The 19,588-nt window shown below is 44.6% G+C and overlaps 1 protein-coding gene across 1 annotated transcript; it reads right to left on the reverse strand.

The window, feature by feature from the left end:
* Nucleotides 1–902: 902 nt before the first annotated feature.
* On the reverse strand, nt 903–19,579 carry tyro3 (TYRO3 protein tyrosine kinase). Its single transcript, XM_066694265.1, has 19 exons — nt 19,136–19,579; nt 17,118–17,301; nt 15,060–15,160; nt 14,543–14,713; nt 11,469–11,555; nt 11,060–11,175; nt 9,705–9,885; nt 8,522–8,664; nt 8,236–8,374; nt 7,577–7,703; nt 7,038–7,138; nt 6,340–6,435; nt 6,152–6,232; nt 5,980–6,072; nt 5,677–5,798; nt 5,312–5,421; nt 4,874–5,033; nt 4,322–4,458; nt 903–3,950 (listed from the first exon to the last, which is right to left on the reverse strand). The coding sequence occupies exons 1-19, from the start codon at nt 19,227–19,229 to the stop codon at nt 3,554–3,556; spliced, it is 2,640 nt and encodes an 879-aa protein (XP_066550362.1). The 5' UTR covers nt 19,230–19,579; the 3' UTR covers nt 903–3,553.
* Nucleotides 19,580–19,588: the final 9 nt, after the last annotated feature.

The following is a 19,588-nucleotide window of genomic DNA, read 5'->3' on the forward strand; positions in this document are numbered from 1 at the left end:
TATAACAGATTTAATTGTTTTAAAATTAAATAATATAATTCATAAATGCCTTATGTTATACGCACATACAAAACAGATGATGCAGACCAGATTGTATTTAAGTTGCACTAAAAAAGATTTATTTAATGCATAATACATTTCTTGGAAAGACTATTTCATCAAAGCAGATACATGTCATGTGCGATTTTTTTTATTTTTTCTTAAAAATATTGTTTGATGTCCTGTTTTTTGTGTTTGAATTGAAGCATTTTATGGAGAGGTCACACAGTGGTTTAGGATGCTGTCTCTAAGTTCAGTGTGTGTGTTGTATTTGCTTCCTTAAAGAAACACTAAACAAGGCACTGAATTATACATGGGACAGGATATATAGCATTAAAAAAGAGCCACAGATAATAATTGGAGTGAAGAGATCTTACCAGACATAGATTATATAAGAGGCAGACATTTCTCTAGTTGCATTTTTATATTGTTATTCTGAGCATGTCTCAGCCTGGTAGGATTAATGTCAGTTGATAACTTTTTATTTTAAGTCATTATCATATAATCCGATTCCAAAACCTGTCATTATATTCTGTATGAACAGCGTCTAATTGTCAATGAAATCCCCTGAACTGACAAGCTGTAACTGAGTGGCTTTCACTTTTTCACCAGCTACCAACGAGACACCTGGCTGAAAAATCACCACTTTGGAAGACAATTCCTCAAGACCAAGTGATCCATGTCAGGTGAAAGATTCATATTTTTCCATAGATTGAAATTTTAACTCACAGGTTAAATAGAGGAGTTCAGTTATTTAAGTATGTTTTAACAAATTGTACTACATGTATGTGGGATATGAGTGAGTGGATCAGCATGGTTCATGGTTTTCCAGTTTAAATAATGATCACATTCAACACACTAGGTAAATTATTTATCATTTATTGCCCTTTTTGATAATTCACTAAAGTCATCATACAAAATGTTAGATTATGTACAGTGCAAATAAACAAAAAAACATTAAGCCATAGAATTAAGGTTTCATTAGCCATCAACACTATTGTTTTTTGTACTGGTTGAGACTGGTTGAAATAAAACACATTTTAATGGAAAGAATGGTTTTGGGACCGTCAACAGACAATGAGGTGATGTGTTTAGGTAGCTACACTGGTTAAAACAGGCTCACCAACTCTTGCAGCAACAGGGAAACGTGGCTCATGTGTCTCCAGAACCAGAACACGGCATTCAAGTGGTTTTTCATGTGCTGCTTCAAAAGTTGAACTTTGATAAACGCAGTGTTTAAAAAACATGCGTTGTGGCTACCTCCATGTTGTCTACATCCTGATGAGTTTTTACATGTGTGCATATAAAGTCCAATGCAAACATTTCAAACGTGTGTGTTGCAGGAGTGTGTTTCCATCAGCTGCCAGAGAAACAGCACTTCTGTGTCACCATTTAGAAAAAGCCCTTTCTCCAGCAGCTGCATGTGAAGTCATATGGGCAGCAGCCATGAGGACACGCCCCATGCACTAATGCAAGCTGAGGGACTTCATTTTCTTAATGACAGGGAGGGGCTAAATTAAACTGATTGTCTAAAACATTGTTAATATAGGCTATAAATCCATTACCAGTGGAATGAGGTACATGTGGATAAACAAATAAGTAGAGACAAATAAGCAGTTAAACATACATACATATATACATACAGATATACAAAGGTAGGGTTGTGACTGTGTAATTACATTTGTTTTTTCAAGTTTAGGATAATATCAATTTAATCAGTTTATAATTTACAATTGAAAGTTAAAAATCAACCCCTGTTAAAATACTCTTCAACCGCATTTCTTGAAACCATCACCACAGATTTTCAAAATGTAACTCCTGGTAGCTGGAAAATGAATGCCATCATCAATACCATTTTCTGCGTACCGACCTCTGTGGCGACGCGCGTTAGATAATGATGATGCTAATTTAATGTTGGGAGCTGACACAAAAATAAATGCTCAATTAATCTTCAAGAATAAGCTACTTAGGTTTTGATTTATTTTTCTGTAATTACATTATTTTGTAGCATATTTAGTGGAAGTTTCTAGCAAATGCCTGCATAGCACGTAGACACAAATCCATCACTTGATGAAGTAGACCTAAGTCCAGCAGTGCTGGCTTAGAGGACTAGCTAAAAATTAAACGTTCGTAACAGTGATCAAATCTGAATTTAAAGTGCTGTAATATCCCTGACTCCTAGCAGCAAGGCTTATTTACTCCATAGTTGAGTAATTGGCTATTTACACATGGAAAACATGCTATTGGACTAATGTACCAAAGTCTCTCTCTAAAAGACTCACTTGCTTCATACAACGAAGATCAGAAATGCAGAGTAAAGCAGGTAACAAAAACATCGCAGTCTTCAGGCAGCTTGATCTGCTGTTTACATCTTAACTGTTGCTTTTTACCCCATGACATACATGGGATTGAGGAGTGTATTAAGACCGATAGTGCCCTTACAGAGTTGTGAAAAATGAGAGACAAATGGAAGCTCCACCCTCCCTGCTGTATGGTTCACAAGCTCACAGCCAAGAGCAACACAACACTCAGCACCTTTCCACACTTACAGGGAGACGTGTACGTTCTCTGTTTAACATGGGTCGTTAGGCCATTCATATTTACAATTAGACCCTTGTGAACATGTAGATCTGCTGAGCATCAGTTAGTTATGCAGAAACATCATAACTGGCAATGCAAAAATTCACATCTTTAATGATTTAATGTCCCTTGGCAACCCACACATGGAATGACCAGGGAACAGGGCGGCTAAGACACTTGACGTCATTCATCTTAAAAGGTAGCATGTAACATATTGTGAATGTTGTGTACTGGAAAGGAGACTGCCAAATGGACAGTCTAGAGTGGGGGTCAGCTTAGATTTCCATACACGCTCCCATGAAATCAAGACTCTCACTGTCTCAGCTCGGGGGTTTGAAAGTGACAGCAGGGAAAAAAATCTATACAAAATTGATAAATAAAGCCACCACAGTAGATACTGAATGTGTGTGAGTATCCAGTGCAACAGAAGCAGTGCATTACTGTGGATCGCTCTCTGCCAGTGCTGACATTGAGCACTGTGAATAAACCAAGATCACATACTATTTTATTTCATTGCATCTATATAAACCTAGTTTTATATGGCTTCCAGGTTAGTACACTTTAACTAACCTTTGTTAGATTTAGCTGTAAAACAAATCTCATGATGAAGTCTGAAATGGATGTACAGATATTCTTGACATCCTGTCATCTTAATTAATTTAATGCAAACCAACCCTGGTTTCTGGTTTGGAAGTCACGCTCGCCCACTCTCTACCCTTGGAAATCAGTTTCTGTGTGGCTCCAAAGGAAAGTTTTGCCAGTGAGGGAAGGGGTAGCATTGATGTTGTTGTTTTTTCGTTTTTAACTCCATATTGGTTGGAGCCTGGCCCAGTAGTGCAGTGCTGATCCTCCAACCAGGGCTCAGCACTCCTTGAGTCTGTGCCGTCTGTGTGCCAGGACTCTGGGTGACCCATGTCCTATGCTGCAGCAGGTGTCACACATTGATGACGCTATCCGTTTCCTCCTCCTCAGCCTCCTCCTGTTGAAGAGCCGGGGGGGGCCCGCATGGCCCTGCTTGGCAGTAGTTTCCAGTGGCATGGCGGGGGTCTATGTAGCGGTAGTCTCCTCCACTGGCCCCTGCGGCCCCAGAGGACACCATCAGCCAGTCCTCCTCGCCCTCCTTCTGCCCGCCTCCACATTGCCAGGGCACAGCTCTGCCCGGCTCTTCCTGGAATGGACCATCACCCTCTCCCAAATTCACGTACAGCAGCTCCTCCTTCCCCGGGCCTGGCGACAGCCCCGCCCACAAACCCTCCAGCTGCTCTATTAGGAAGGGGAACCCAGGCCGGGTCTTAGGATTGGGACTCCAGCAGCTGTACATGATGTCATAGCTGAGAGGGAGAGAGAGGCGGAGAGATGAGTAAAGATAGAAAGAAAGACAATTTCACTGCTATACTAACCTGGATAGATGGAATCGAACTTAAGAAGGTAGTTAACATCACCTGCTTAGGTACGTGTTGTGCTAACCAGTTACTCTGTAAGTAGCTTCACGGAAGATTTCTTAGTAGCAGGAAGTTCTTAAAGGATTCTCCAGAACGAAATGCAACACAGTCTGGAGCCAATTTGCAATTTTATCTGCTACAGGCTGTCAGCAAAGGGAGTAAGTATCTCAGCAGACATATTTAGATAAGCCACATGAAAGAACAGGCAAAATGTCAGCTCAAGACATTGCAGTTGCTTGTGCAGGTCCCTCCACACTCACATGTCATCAAGGCAGTCCGGAGGCTGTTTCAGACGGCCCCCCTTGATGAGGTACTCGTAGATCTCAGAGTTCTCCACCCCAGGGTAGGGGGTCTGCCCTCGGGTTATAATCTCCCACATGGTCACCCCGAACGCCCACTGTGGAAAACCGCAGAGTCAGGCTGTCTGCCAGTAGCTCTTAATAGCTCTGCCAGGTTTATATTAGTGGAAACAGTAACTTTCTACTGTGATTTAAAGCTCTTTGTTGGCAACTAAGATCTGATAGACATGCTTATTTTTGGTGTCACTGATAAAAAGAGAAATCAGTTATGAATTCACACATTAAATATATTCAATGGTCTCCAACAACTCATTCAGATACAATGTGAACATAAAGCTAAGACCTTTAAAATGTCTGTAGAGCAGATGAGACAATGTGATTATTTGCATAGTTTCAGGTTCAGTTCTATTTACCATCACTGACATGTCTGATAAGCGGTCCTTTCACATGTGTGGGGTCATGAGTGGTGGGCATAGTCATTGGGGACAACAACACTTGCGTAATGGGTCGTACCACGTCACTCTGGCTGGTGTAGACATTGTCTGCCAGGCTCTCTAGGGCGATCCACTTCACTGGCAGCTTGGAGGCCGAGCCCTGGCGGTAGTAATCCCCGCTGTAGATCTTCTTGGACAGGCCGAAGTCAGCCACACACACCGTCATGTTCTCGTTCAACCTGGAGAGAGAGAGAGAGAGAGAGAGAGAGTGAGCGAGCACAGGGTCAGCTCTCCCAGCCACAGAGCTCCCAGCACCCTCAGCCTCACACACCAGCACACAACTCTGGACTAGCAGGTTTCAGGTCGTCTCCAGGTAGCAGAGTTGTTCATCTCATAAGTGGTGGCTTAAGTGTGCATTGTTTGTCGTGTAGGATGGTGGTGTGCGAGTGTGTGGGCACAGTGCACGTGTGTGCATGTCTACACTGAAGACCACAGGCAGCTGGGCGGGGGGCCTCACATGCAGTTGCGTGCAGCCAGGTCACGGTGAATGAAGTTCTTGCCGCTCAGATACTCCATCCCACGGGCGATATCCAGCATGAACTGGACGAGCATCTGCAGAGAGAGATTCTGGGAAGAGGAGATGAGTGGGGTTAGAAATTGTCTCTCTTAGTGACATGTTGCTACAGAAATCAGTTTGCATATGAAAATCTGAAGACCTGCAAAAACAAATGTATATATGAATTATTTACTATAAAATAGACCATTGTTTCAAAATGATTTAGTGCGCATTATGGCCGGTTCTTGAGACCTTACAGAGTTTGGGATAGCACAGCTGTATTTGTATGGCTGCTGCAGTGTGTGTGGGGGGTCCTATACACTCACAAAAGGATCGTCTCCCAGCCGAGACATCAGCAGGAAGGTGTGCAGGTCTCCGTGTTTCATGAAGGGCAGGATCAACATGGGAACAGGCAGGCACTGCTGGGGACGCCGGTGCAGACTCACCCCTAGGGGGAGACAAAGTCAGTGCATTCCCACACAGGCACAACACCACTGTACTGTGTGCTTCTGCGGTGTTTTCCTCACAAAAACATTGCAGTTTGGTTTGCATGGTTTAGACAACTTCCTTATGTGATTTACAGACAGCTCCAAGCCTCCAGTCCTGGCAGTATCCCCCTCTCCACTCACCAATCAGCTGGATGACATTGGCGTGGTGGAAGTCCTTCATGTACGCGGCCTCTCGCAGACACTGCTCTATATCGCCGGAGGAGTTGATGTCACCTGGAGGAGACAGGACAGGGTCAGGACACAGACAGAACTACAGGACGAAAACAGTGTGTGAATCAAAATATACACTTACTTTTAAGCACCTTCACTGCCACCTTCTGGACAGAGCTGTCCTCCATTTTTAAGTGGGCCTCGCGCACTGAACCAAACTCTCCTGAAAAGACAGGCGAACAGACAGACAGACAGAATGATGAGGATTATTCCAATCCACCAACAGCTCCATCAGCTCCTATCCTTCAGTAATTAAGATGATGTCCTCACCTTTCCCGAGCATGTGTCCTAGAGTGAGCAGCCTCTCTGGGACCAGGACATCCTGCAGCTTGGCCTTCAGCTCATCACTGATACCCAGGCTTTCCACTAGGGGGAGACAGACACACTGAATGAGGCACAGAGGTCCGGGTGACCGCCTCACAGCTCTACGCCCTTCTGCCCCCAGGCATCCACCCTCCAGACAGGGAGGAGAGAGGCTAGGACCGAGATGATTATATACCCTTTTGATTGCATATAACACTGGGCATTATATGATCCAAACAGGCAATTATTTCGCTTTTTGTTGCATAATGCTGAATTCAACTGAAGAATGTTTTTTACGTCTTCGGTGTTGTGTAGATAGATTTATAAATAATCAGAATAACAGAAATTATATAATGAAATAAGCCTGGTGGGCAATAAGCCTGTAGCGGTGGTGTGTGGCAATCACGGTGTATTTGCGTACTGTGGGTCCAACATTTTGAATCCTTCCTGGTCTGACAAAGCTTGTATCAATTTGACTGTGTGTCTGACTTGACGGAGAAAGGATTGGGATAGTCTCGGTGTGTCAGCGTGTGGGTGTTTGTTTCTTCAAGGTAGACTGACTGATACATTTCAAGACCTGCTCTCTGTCCGTTTAAGTGTGTGTGTGTCACTGTTTGTGTGTACATGCCTGCCTGTGTGCGTTCACGTGTGTATCCATTACTCACAGGTTGACTCTGAGATCTCTGCGCCCTGCCTGTTGAAAGACCTGGTCGCTGTGAAGGATACTGCCGGTTCTGTCCCCGGAGACACGGGCTCAAAGACGGCCCTGAAAACACAACACCACCATGAGCCCAGGCGACTCTGCAACTCCTGTCTTGCTCCACTCCCCACAGGAATAAAGAAAAGGCTTCACAACACTGTGGTGATGCAGCACAAAGACAATATTAAACGCTAGTGGGCTAACCCTCACACCAAGTAATGCTAGGCATGCTTTTAGTTCATTTAACTCTAATTAGGACTAATGCTCTTTTTCCTGAATTGCATACATTTTGTTCTGCCTCTAAACCGGCCTGGGTATCAGCTAATAAATAAATATGATGATTATTATTATGAATAGGCTTCTGCACAGTTCAATGCACACTGAGAAACACAAGTGATTCTAGATGAACATTCCCGAGCTGGGTTGTGTAACATTGCGTTTCCCTGTATCAGAGAAAGCAAGCACGGCCAGGACCGGGATATCTGGAGAGCGGAGCCACGTTACCCGAACTGCATCTCCTTCCCTCTCCGGCGGACCAGCACGGTGAGCAGCAGCCCCAGCATGATGGCGGTGAGGACGGCCACCAGCAGGGCGGTCCAGACATGTCCGCGCGGGGCGGGAGAGCGGCTCGCTGCGGGGGGAGATGCACATGCATCAGAACGTCTGTGGCTTACTTCCTTGCTGCCCATCCTATGAGCCTATTTGTGAAGTCTGCGGTCTCACAGAGCCAGCCCATCGAAACTATGATTCACTGTCTGGCCAAGACATTTCCATTCCCACCTCCCCTGCTCTTGAGGTTTCTGCAGGATAGTGAGAACTACCCAAAGGTAGCAAGATGCACAGTGCCTTAGTTGTGTGGATCTACACCCACCGGGGACACATCTGACCCTCCCAGGCTCATTTATAGTCAGAAGGCAGACAAATGAAAGACTGGAAAGGCTTTAATTAGCCTGAAAGCTGCATCCAAAAGCTAAATCCTCAGACTGGCTGCAGGGCCCGGCGACGCCGGGCTGCGCTGCATTCCACATGCTCTGGCGACGCGAGCGACATGCTAATTCAGGACTGGTGCTGAAGCTTCCGTGAAATCAGTTTTTGGTACATTTTTCAATGTGAACAGGCTATATGGTGTGAATCTCTTCCTGTCCACATCCTCATAGACTCACCAGCAACAGGCAGTACCAGGACAGGCTGGCTCCAGGGCCCGCAGCCCACGGCAGTGCAGGCCGACACCCGGAACGTGGCGTTGGAGAAGCGCCCCCCTCTGGACAGGTTCACGGTGTTCTCCCTGAATTGCAGCGCCTCCTGCAGGGGGGGAGCACACACAATGTCACTTCATCCCCACCGCCGTGCACCCGACTGCCTCATGCTCATGGAAACAGCACACACACACACACACACACACACACACACTGAAATATGCTGGTTTGTGGACACAGAGCCGCACCGTACCTGACTCTCTCCGCCCAGGTCCCACTGCACCCTGTAGCCCTGCAGCATGCCGTTGATCTGCTCCTGGGCCAGCACCCCCCAGCTCAGGGTGAGCTGCTCGTCGGTCAGCTGGAAACTCAGGTTGAAAGGAGCAGCCGTTGGCACTGCGGGACAAAAAGCAATGCTGCTATCAGATCGCCTGCCGCTCACGGGGACTGACGGACTTACGGCAGTGGAGAAATGCCTTTCAGCAGCTCTCAGCACGGTGCCGTCTCTGAAATCAATATGCTGTCATGGTAATCCAACTTTACAGACCCTGACAGACCCTGTCCATACAGAGGAACGAAGCAGTGAGCGCTGGAGTAACTACATATTGTAAGTTGCCCTTGAAGAGTCAAACATAATACTTCCCTAAAGATCAGTATGTCCAGTTTAAAAAAAAGCAATGCTGTATTATATTCCATGCAAAAGATACAGCTGGTTCAGACCAGATAAAAATAACAATACAGTCTTACAATATGATTGATACTTTAAACACAAGGGAAGAGGCGAGGGTAGGCAGCAGCTGCAATGCCCGGTCTGGTCAGTAGGTGGAAGCAGTGTCCCAGAGGAGCCCCAATGGGCTATTGAGCAGGATTGGGGACACAAACAATGCCTCATTGTAGCTAGGGGATGGAATCCACTGGCGCCTGGCCAGGTCTCCGAGTTTACAAACTTGCGCTAACAAGGTCAAAGACTCCTCTGCGTCCCCCCTCCCGGCCAGTGAGCAGTGGCCGCCACCCTCCTGCCGCCAACACACTGCCCTTCACTGCACCGACTCGGTGGGGGTGGAAGTGGGGGGGTCCCTGATTGCTTGTTTGTGTTTTCTTTAGGCCATGCAGCTCTCATTGTGGCCACTGTTGCCGCCTCAAGCTGTACATTTCCTTCCCTTGTCTCACAGTTTTGTTCACACAGAGGCCAGTGTGATATTTCAGGGGTTTGATGCAGCCAGTTTTGTGGCAAGGTTTTATACTGGTTTGTGGTTGAATTGAGAATATATCTGAATTCCATCATCACTGAGGCCCTGTCTATAAATAACATTGTAGACAAAAAGGGCAGAGCCATTTGATGTGAAATCATTTAATGATGGCTCTTGTGGAAATCCAATCCAGGGGGGAAAAAAATAAGTTTTCAGGGATTCAAATGGCTCTGGATATCAACCCACCTGATTCCAGCGTTTGGAAAGCAATCCAGTTTGAGAAAGGGGAGTTTCCCACTTCGTTGTCACAGCAGATTCGTGCACTGTAGTTTGAGAAGCACTTCAGGCCTCCAATGAGCTGCTGGAAAGGAGGCACGGTCACATGATACTCTGGAAGCTCCACCCCCTCTCCGGAGTTCTGTGATACCTGATTGACAAGAAGGGAAAACAAACAAAAACAGATCAGAGTCAATGGATTCCTCAACGTATGGTAAATGTATCAATTCCTGAGACGTTAACAGGTGCACAATGGGGGAGGAAGACAGGGCAGTGCTGGGTGGTTATGAATGCCGTTTTGTCAGAAGTGACATGAGGCAAAGGCGAGACTCATGTCACCTCATTGTAAGGCAAACAATTGGCTTTGTTGTGCAAATGCATAGATTCATTCAAGTAAAAATCGCCCCCCAAAAATACTTTATTCACCCTGGAAAAACAGAAGCTGCTACTTACATCTGCACATACAGGGTTAGATGGGAAGAATTGGGAGGGAATAACTGTTTTGAATTAATATCGAAACAATAATAATAAATTAAAACAAATAATAATAAGAATTTGTGTTTGTGAAATAGCAGATCTGGGAGGAAAAAAAAAAAGAGGAGGAAAAAAAAAGCATTGTCTCTTTTTCATTTCTGCTCTGGGATTAAGCGGACCCTGGTGTTTATGAAATTATCCTAGCCACAGACTGAACCTGCAATTTCTCTGTGTCACATGAGTTAGCAGAAAAACAACTGCACTGGATCATTCATTTTTCTGAACCTGAATCATCAGAATGACTGACCACAGACTACAGAATGTGCAAATAAATCCTTCCTGTCAGCCCCTAGTCTGGCCTTCAGCGCCGAGAGCCCCGGCGCATGTGTAATGCTCTGATTGTGCAGTGCAGCCGATGGGACGAGAGCACAAGCTGTAGCCTTTTGATTGGCTTGCGTCCAGTCACTGTAAACTGCCGTCATGTCACAGAGCTGTCTACACCGTCTCCCGAAAGAACAATAACAAGCACAGAAAAACTCAAGGCCTTGAAATGTATGCTTTTAATCTCCCCTCCTAGAAAAGGAAACCTTATTTTGTGCCAAATGCATAAAAACTTGACAATCCTGCTATGTTAACACCCATATTTGCGATTTCAAAGACAATATACACGAGAAGCCTGTGTTCTGCAGCGACGGATACCATTATTTAAATGGTTGTAAACAGAAGTGCGTTGTGGGATACTGTCCCATGAAGCATTACCATTTTTAAGCAATATTTATTGAAGAGGCTTAGGAGATATTTCTGTGTGGTTGAAGAGAGGGGGGGCGTGACAGCGGTAAGTGAGGGCGTACCTGTATGGTGCAGGCATTCAGAGCCGAGTGTCCAGTGAAACCAGGGGTCCAGGACAGGGTGACGTTATTCTGCTGCACCTCGATCACTTGCACTGCGCTTGGGGCTTCTGGGGGAACTGCAGAGAAACACAGACAGGATTGAAGAGAGCCGGCACTGAATCACAACTGCTGGGCCCCTCACAGCCCCATAAAACCACTGAAAAGACCGCTGTGTTTCAGTGGCTTCATTAATTAATTAATTATATAAGTCCCATACGATAACCTGAACTGACACTAATATCTTGTCAGCGAGAGCCTTTGAAAGTCAACCACAGCTATGAAAATCATAAACAGGTCCCAGCATGCAGGGGAATAACGCGAGTCTTCTGTACACAGTGGAACACAGCAGAGATCTGTCCCGAGGGCTCACCTTTGATGTGCACGGTGCCTGTGCGGGACACCGAGATTCCCCTGGTGTTCTTGGCTTCACAGTAGAACTTGATGCTCTGGGTGACTCCTGGAAGACCACAAGATCAGGGGGAGTGAGTGGAAGGCTTTTTCTGTGCGCGTCACCAAAAAGATTACGGCTGCAGCTCGACCCAGGCAGGCCATCGGGTTTTGACTGCACACAGGCCTCCATCTTACTGAGGCGCATGTGACACAGGCCCTGGTCAGCCTCCTCCTGACTGTTACTGTCCGATCTAGGGGGTATTTTTAACAGTGTAGTCAATCCCTCAAAACTGACAATCAATTCTCACCTTTAGTATCTCCTTCATAAATAAAAAAATGTCTTTTAATAATTACTGTAGACCTGAGAATTATACTGAGAGGAACCCACGTTCAGCTTTGATTGCTCCCATTTCAAAAACTTCTTGAAGAAGGATAGGCAGGGACAAAAGCACAGTGTCCCGAGGTTTTTGAGCATCTGAAAGCAGAACCTCTGCTTTGTTCTCCTTTCCTGACAGTTGTTTGCAGCTGCAGCCACGTACTAAACCACTCAGGTCCGAGTCAGTGAAAAAACGAAAACCAAGGCTCACGTACAAATCCCAGCTGGAACAACAGCGGTAAATTTTGATTGTACAATAATACAATACATTTGTGCAAAGATAGCATTCTGGGAAGTGACTTCTGTTTAGATGAAAATTACTATGTTTGATAAATATGGAAATTCTAACTCTTTAACCTGTTTCTATGTGTATACACTTAAGTATAATGTTTTGAAAGATTTCAAATGTTTTTCAACCAACAGGAGAACTTATCACTTTATGAGGCCCACCCTCATTTTACACACACACACTTTAACACACACACATTGTGGCAGGCGTCTGTGTTCAAACGGTTTGTTGACACCCGCACTTTACTTCTAAACTATTAATGTTAAATCAGATAAAACTAAAGACCAAGTTTGCCAAGTCTCCTCCTGCCTCAGCCAGTTTCAACTCGTATGAAGTTCAGGCTCAATCCATCTGTACAGGCTGTCAAAACCTTGCAGCACAATGAAGTACAAATTTGTTGTCACCGTTTCCTACAGTATACCAGATCCCCTTGGTGTGTTATAGTAGCACACTGCATCCATGAGTCCATGAAAGAATAAATTATAGTGTAGGAGAACGTTTCGCTATGGATTTGTTACCCAAAGTGATTCCAACAATAAACCTGATGCATTCCCATTCACCAGCAGTCCAAATGCAATACATTGGCACATCTTATAATATGTATATATATATATATATATATATATATATATATATATATATATATACACAATATGCATGCACAGAACACCCCCCACTCTCTGTGAACAGGGAGATAAGCTGAGTTGTTACAGTTTTATCTTGCTGTAATAGGTACAGTTACACTGTCATCACAAAGTAGATATTTCTCAGGACTGACTCCTACACACAAATGGGGAGAGATGTTTTGCATGTGTGTGAGTGTGGATCGCTGGTTCATTAAACACACAAACCCTGGAGAGCCTCTCCGGAGAGGGAAGAAAACAGCTGACATGCAGCTTGAGAACCTGACCCGGGTGAAAGTATGGCGCGTGAGCTTAATAGCTTCATCGATATTGCCAAACCTGATTATAGTATCATATTCAGTCTGCATGTTTTAAAAGGAAACTATCAGTGTTCAACTTTGATATGACAGCCTGCACAATGTCAATGGTTTCTGCTTAATAAAAGCCTCCCCCCTCCAAAAGAAATGCTTAAATGAATTACCAAATAGTAATCTGTAAGAAAACTACATTTTAACATGACGGCATACAGCTGTTTGTGCAGGAAGTCTAGTTATAGAGAGCCAGACTGTAATTCTCAGCACTGCCCCAGGCACACTCTGTCCTCTGTCCCATCCCATGGCACCCCTGCCACTGACTGCCTTATTTACTCACAGACTACAAACTGATTACAATAATACTTCAGTCCCGGTTCCACGACTGTTTCCTGTCAGTAGGACAGTTTCCCTCCTTACTGCGATCCTGAAACCTGCAGTGCAGTCGGCTGGTAAATCCATGACATCATCACTTCCCAGACACCGATAGCACTTTGTCTTTAAGATGTTCATTTACAGAGAGAGCTGCACCAATTTCCCGTCAGGAAAGCTTTCCATCAGTGCAGCAGCACTACACTGCGTATAGCCAGGGCTGGGCTCGTGGGCTCAAGTCGAGGCAATGATAGACACTCACAGTGTTTGGAAATAGCAACTAACTCTACATTTAAGAGAGGGGCACTCAGTATATAAACCTCCAATATTTGAGTAGTTCTCTTTGAACTAGGATGTTTACATATTGTAATGTTGTATTGATTGTACTACTGCACTTTTGTAACACTTAAATTGGTTATAAACGGTTATGCTGTGTAAACTTTAAGTTGCCTTGGATAAGGGTGTCTGCCAATACATAAATAAATACTTTTGTTCTGCCATTATGCTTTGGAAACTAAATGAAAATATCCATACCTAAAAAGATAAATCAATCACACTTTAGGAGAATTACAAGGCAGACCTTCTGGTTTCTCAGGAATTGCTGCTGGGTGTGGTCCCATGCCCAAACATGCCTGTTCATGACAGGTGACACAGTGACCCAGCTAGCCTTGATGGAAACATGACAACCCTCCCGCAGCCTCAGTGATCCGCCCTCCTGATTCCCAGAGAAACACCTTCATCTTGAAATGTGCTTTCAGAGGAATAATGCTACCCCCAAACCATAAACATTTCCAACTAACCTATGAGTCATGAGCAGAAACACTTCACTCGAAGCATGTCCACATTGCCAATAATTTGAAAGCAGTTTGCTTCCCTACAGCCATATTACCTTGGCACCTATATCACCAATGCACAGGAGGTAAGGAATTTCATGAGCTGACAGTACTCACATCCAAAAGAAATCAGGTGAATGCTGGATATTGTAAGCGAGACCCACACCAGCTGAGGAAATGCTCCTGAGAGCTCTGTGGGGATGGATAAACTAATGTCTTATACAAGGCTTTGTTTAACGCAGAGTCTTACCAGGGATGGGGAGTACAGACTTTGAGGGACCAGGCTCTCCCATCGGCGCCCCGTCCACCCACCACACCACCTCCACTGGCTCTGGGGGGCCCACGGCCTCGCAGCTCAGGTTAAAGGGCATGCTGGGCAGCGTGGCCACATCCTGGGGCTCCAGCACAAAGTGCGGCACACCTGGGTGGAATAGAGGATTGATGAGGGGAGGGTACTGGTACAGGACAGACCACATCAACAGGTTGAATCTACATATACAGTATACATTGAGGGGTTACCGGTATCCTGAAATGTATTTTGTATGCTCTTGAGTGTGGACAAGTCATTTATTGGAATCACCAGCTGTTATTCAGTGAGCATCTTGGCTGCCAGGATGATATTTTACTCCCTATCCTTGTGATAAAGATACACATCAGCATGCAAAATCACACATGCTTTTTGTTGTCTGTATTTGAGGACAATCAGTGATGCAAGTCCAGTGTCTAAACACATTCCTTCCCTGCTTGTCACTCGGGGTATGTTTTACCTTCCACATTGATCCAGGCCGGCGCCGAGGACACACTGACGCCGTTGAACTCAGCCACACACCAGTACTTCCCAGCATCCGTCTGCTGGACAGATTTCACACTGTGGACAGAGGACAGACATCCCAGGGTGAGGCTACAGAGCAGAACCCACACACAGGTCAGAATCTTCAGTTGTCAAAAAACAACATATGAATCCAAATTAACATGTATTTATACTAAATACAAAATGACTACAAAAGATTTAGAAGTGAGTAGTTTTTCGAGATTTACGATTATGCCGAATATTACGAAAAGACACAAATTAGCCCGTTGTCTCATCGGAAATAGTTAAATTTCAAAATATCACTGTCCTGGTCACAAAAGCAAAGTTTGTGGGGAATAATAACCATTTTCTATACTTTTGAGGCATAAGCAATTAGGAAATAACACTTAGTACTCAGGAACAAAAATTGTGTTGTACATAGTAATTGTAAGTTAACTGCTTTCAGTTGTGCCCTAAGCCACAAATATAACACACTGGTGTCATATTGCTGGTGTTTAAAAACCACAATCTACTATTCATTATAATAAAGCAGTACATATGTTTAAGTATGAATCACTTTGGGAGCAGAATAAATACAAAACTGGTGCTCAAAGCTAGGAGTGGCAGTCATTGTAGAGCTTGCAGTGGATCACTTTTTCTCAAAATAAAGTCAACCTTTGCACTATGCAATGGATGCAACTTTAGCTATATCATAAAGGCAGTAAATTCCTGCAGGTAAACACCCAGGCTCCAGCAATGAGGTGGCAAGTGGACTTGGTGAACACGTGCTGAAGATTGGCTGCGATACAGCTGCAGTCTCAACACCAGCACAGCAGGGTTACGTGACATCAGCGCTGGGCAAAGCGTGACTCACGGGCAGCAGCTGGCTGCCTTCCAGAGCCGCGGAGCTGCCGGAGCAATTCTCACCTGGTGGGAGGGCCCCCTGTGTAATGCTGTGTAATTTACTCACTGGGGCAAATGCAGCTCTTCATATTACTCAATACATATCTCTATCTGATTAGCTCAGCAGGTTCAGCTCCTTAAATGAATTCCTGTAAATACGCCTGACTGTGGGTGCATAAGAGGAAATGTGTACTATGAACTCATCTAAACAGTTCCCCTATTTTCCCTTTTTGCCTTTGTTTTTTCTTCAATAGATACCCAGAAAGTTGGCAAACATAAAACACCATACAAGTGATTTTGACAGTTTATACACAAACAGCAAAACAAGGCTGGTGTGAGAGTCATCGGTGTCAAAACTTCTCAAAGTTTATAGTTCCCGGGGTCCGGGATGCTGGCACAGACTCTTAAGGTGCAGTTCTTTTATAATGTGAATTTCTAAAACTGTTTTTCTAATAACATTAACAGTTGAGACAAGAGTTACTTAAAAACTGCACAAGTCACTCCTATTAATTCACTCACATCTTGGATTGCGTTGTGTATGAACCTTGGAATAGATCACTGCTCAGATAAGTCTTTTCAAAGTGAAAAATACAACCCCTTCCAATGATACTTGCTAAACGTTAATTTGGCTTCCTATGCAAAATTACTGTATAGCAGGAAGCAAGTAAATATAAATAAATGTTTATGCATCTATATTATATATCCAAAACCCAAGGTCCTCTAAATTTCTAGAATTGTTACGATTCACTTTAATCTCCTTCATTTCAATGTCTACATCACAATTACTTAAGGTCAACTAAATGTGAGTTTTTGTTATTTTCTTCCCAGCGAAAAGTATAGCAGCACTATATTGGCATTGCATAGATTGCAGTTTATCCATTATTCTCAAGCTTGCCTCAAACAGCGTTCAGCAAATTAAACACCAGAGGATCACAATAGAAGTTCCCCTATTGTGCACTGTTGTTTTTTATCTATTACTTGCTTTAATTGTCCTAAAAAAATAAATTAAAATAATAAGTCACTGCTGCTTAGGGAAGGATGTGTAAACAGGGGCAGAGATCTCCAATCACAGACGGAGGGGCCTCTGACCGCCCTCAGACCCCCCGGCCTGTACTGAGGCCTGTGGCAGTACCTGTGGAAGGTCGCCCAGTGGTCCTGATCCAGGTTGATATACATCTGGTCGGTGCTGTAGAGTTTCTCCCCGTCCTTCATCCAGAAGATCTCGGGCTCACTCAGCCCCTGTACGGCGCACTGCAGGCGGGCCGAGTTGCCCTGGGACACGGTCAAGTTAGTGGGGTTCTTCGTGAACTGCAGCTCTGGGACAGACAGCACAGAGTTTGTTGAAAGAAAAGGCTTGGAAAAGAAACGCTTAACTGACTCTTAATGACACCACTGTGCAGTTCTGACTTGACCTTTAGCTTGCAGATTGCTCTGAAGCCCATAACCTGAGGCTAAAACGATGCAAGTTTATACAAAAGCTCTGCGCACACACACACACACACACACACCACAAACCTCTGAACACTTGAAAAAGCATGCGTCTACCCTGTGCACTGATCATGACTATGAGATGCATGTGGTGTGGGACTACAGGAAAGAGGAAGTCGAGACTAGAATGTATGCAACACCTTCTCACAACACCTTTAACTATTTTTAACTAAGGCGGTGCATGCTTTGTTTCCAGAGAATGTCTCATTTGCTTGAAGCCTAGTACACCTCTCAGTGAATCTGCAAGCTCGAACCTAAATGGGAAGAGGTCGGGCATGCAGTGGAGAAGAGTGAGGGCTCTGTGCCGTGTCAGTAAACTACAGCTGGGTCTCACTGTACTGAAGGCCGCCAGGCTCCTCACAATGGGGACATTCTTCAGCGAGGAGAGGCCTTTCTTCTCATTATCATTGACAAGCTGTATAAAAAAATGCAGTTCATCTGCTCAGAAATACATGTTTGCAGCGACCAAAGACTCGAGACAGCAAACGAGCACCTCAAGATTGGTGGCTTTACAGAAGGGCACAGGAAATGAGTCTGGATATCTCAAGGGTGCAGTGAAATCTCCCCGAACGGATGGAGGTCCAACCTTTATCCGCGCCTGTTTTACGCTACACTACACTTCAGCGTTGAGTCAGAAACACCTTTGTGAATGACATGTGTAATGTACAGTCGCCACTGGTCGAGGTCTGCCATGTCAGTAGGGATGTAGGGGAGACCAACTTGAAGTCACATAATCGTAGGTATTTGTCTAAGGGCTTTCTTTTCTAAGATTCAAAATCAGAAGAAACAAACCCCACTTCTTTGTACATCAGGTTCTGAGCTTCCCATCTCTCTCAGTATGGGATGCCATATTCAATTTCAGTCATTTCCCGTCAATACAAGCTTGTTATTCGTCCAGGGTTAGTACAAACCCCCCAGCTGAAGCCTCAGACAGCTTAAATAATCATGCAAACCACAGTGCGGCCAGTTACTGACTCAGAGCCTCTGTGGCTTTAGAGAATCAGCTCTTAAAATACCGACACACTTACAGTTTTCCCAATTTAGACAGTTATACAATGTATTGTTTAAGAAAGTGAAGATGAATGTTGCATGGTACCGTGCAAACACTTTAGACCTATAAAGCACCCAGAGCTCAGTACCAATTTTGACTTATTAACAAAACCCCAGGCCGATACTGTGGTTAATATACCCATTGAGAAATACCTCCAGGTACTGCCCGACTCGACACTAAACTATCAGAAACCTGAGTTTGCATTAACATCCAAAGTGTTTAATTTGTTGCTGAAAATCAGCCAGCAGCCCGTTTTAGCTCGTATTATCATCATACACTATTCAAATGTAAGACAATCACATAGCGCATTGTTGTCAGTGAAACCCCGGGGTTATCAAATGGATTGTAAGGGGAAATAGCGAAAAAAGAGTATGTAATCACTTCATGACATTAATAAAAAAAATACCCCAAAGCACATGCAGTACTTACTGAGCAAATAAAACATTGAGATTGAGTGTTGTTTATGTCACACAGATGTTGAGAAATAAACACAGGATGTAGTAATGGACAAACTATACGAGATCAGACAAACTCATTGCTAGTTGGGTTGCATTTATGTAGCAATTTCAGCTTTTTCACATGCAAGCCCACCGATGCCAGCACAGACCTACCCTGACTTGTGCTTCCTACAACCCCCAAGAAAAGGGGGATCCACACTGCAGGGGACTTCATCTTCTCTTCAGGCTGGTTCAACACGATCCACATCCTCTTGATTTAATGGTTAGTGTGCGTTAAATCCACGGGCTACAACTAATCCTGGCCATCGGAGAGTCGCACACCTTCCCTCCGGCTTCAGATCACAGAAGAAAGCAATCGCTCGCCGTTTTCTTTCACTCCTCCCTCTCGACCCGGTTTTACTTCGAGCGGAGGAGAGTCCGGTGGAAACGGCTCTGGTGTCTCTTTTGATTTCGGTTTTCGTTTCCCCCCCCGTCCTGCTCCGCGATGTGAAGGAAGCGCAACTTTCATGAACTCACATCTCAACTTGTTTTTCCTTTTTTCCCTTCTTATCCTCCTCCTGCAGAAATCCTGTGCATGCACGCCGCCTGTTGAGCTCTGTGAAAACT

This window comes from Amia ocellicauda, chromosome 21 (assembly GCF_036373705.1).
Source record: "Amia ocellicauda isolate fAmiCal2 chromosome 21, fAmiCal2.hap1, whole genome shotgun sequence".
Taxonomy (NCBI): Eukaryota; Metazoa; Chordata; class Actinopteri; order Amiiformes; family Amiidae; genus Amia; species Amia ocellicauda.

Excerpts from the sequence above, each read along its gene's own strand:
- tyro3 (XM_066694265.1), bottom strand. The coding sequence starts at position 19,229 with ATGTGGATCGTGTTGAACCAGCCTGAAGAGAAGATGAAGTCCCCTGCA. Across the intron at positions 11,176-11,468 it reads AGGCACCGTGCACATCAAAG|TTCCCCCAGAAGCCCCAAGC; the intron begins GTGAGCCCTCGG and ends GTTTCTCTGCAG. Across the intron at positions 5,799-5,979 it reads CAATGTCATCCAGCTGATTG|GGGTGAGTCTGCACCGGCGT; the intron begins GTGAGTGGAGAG and ends GTCTCCCCCTAG.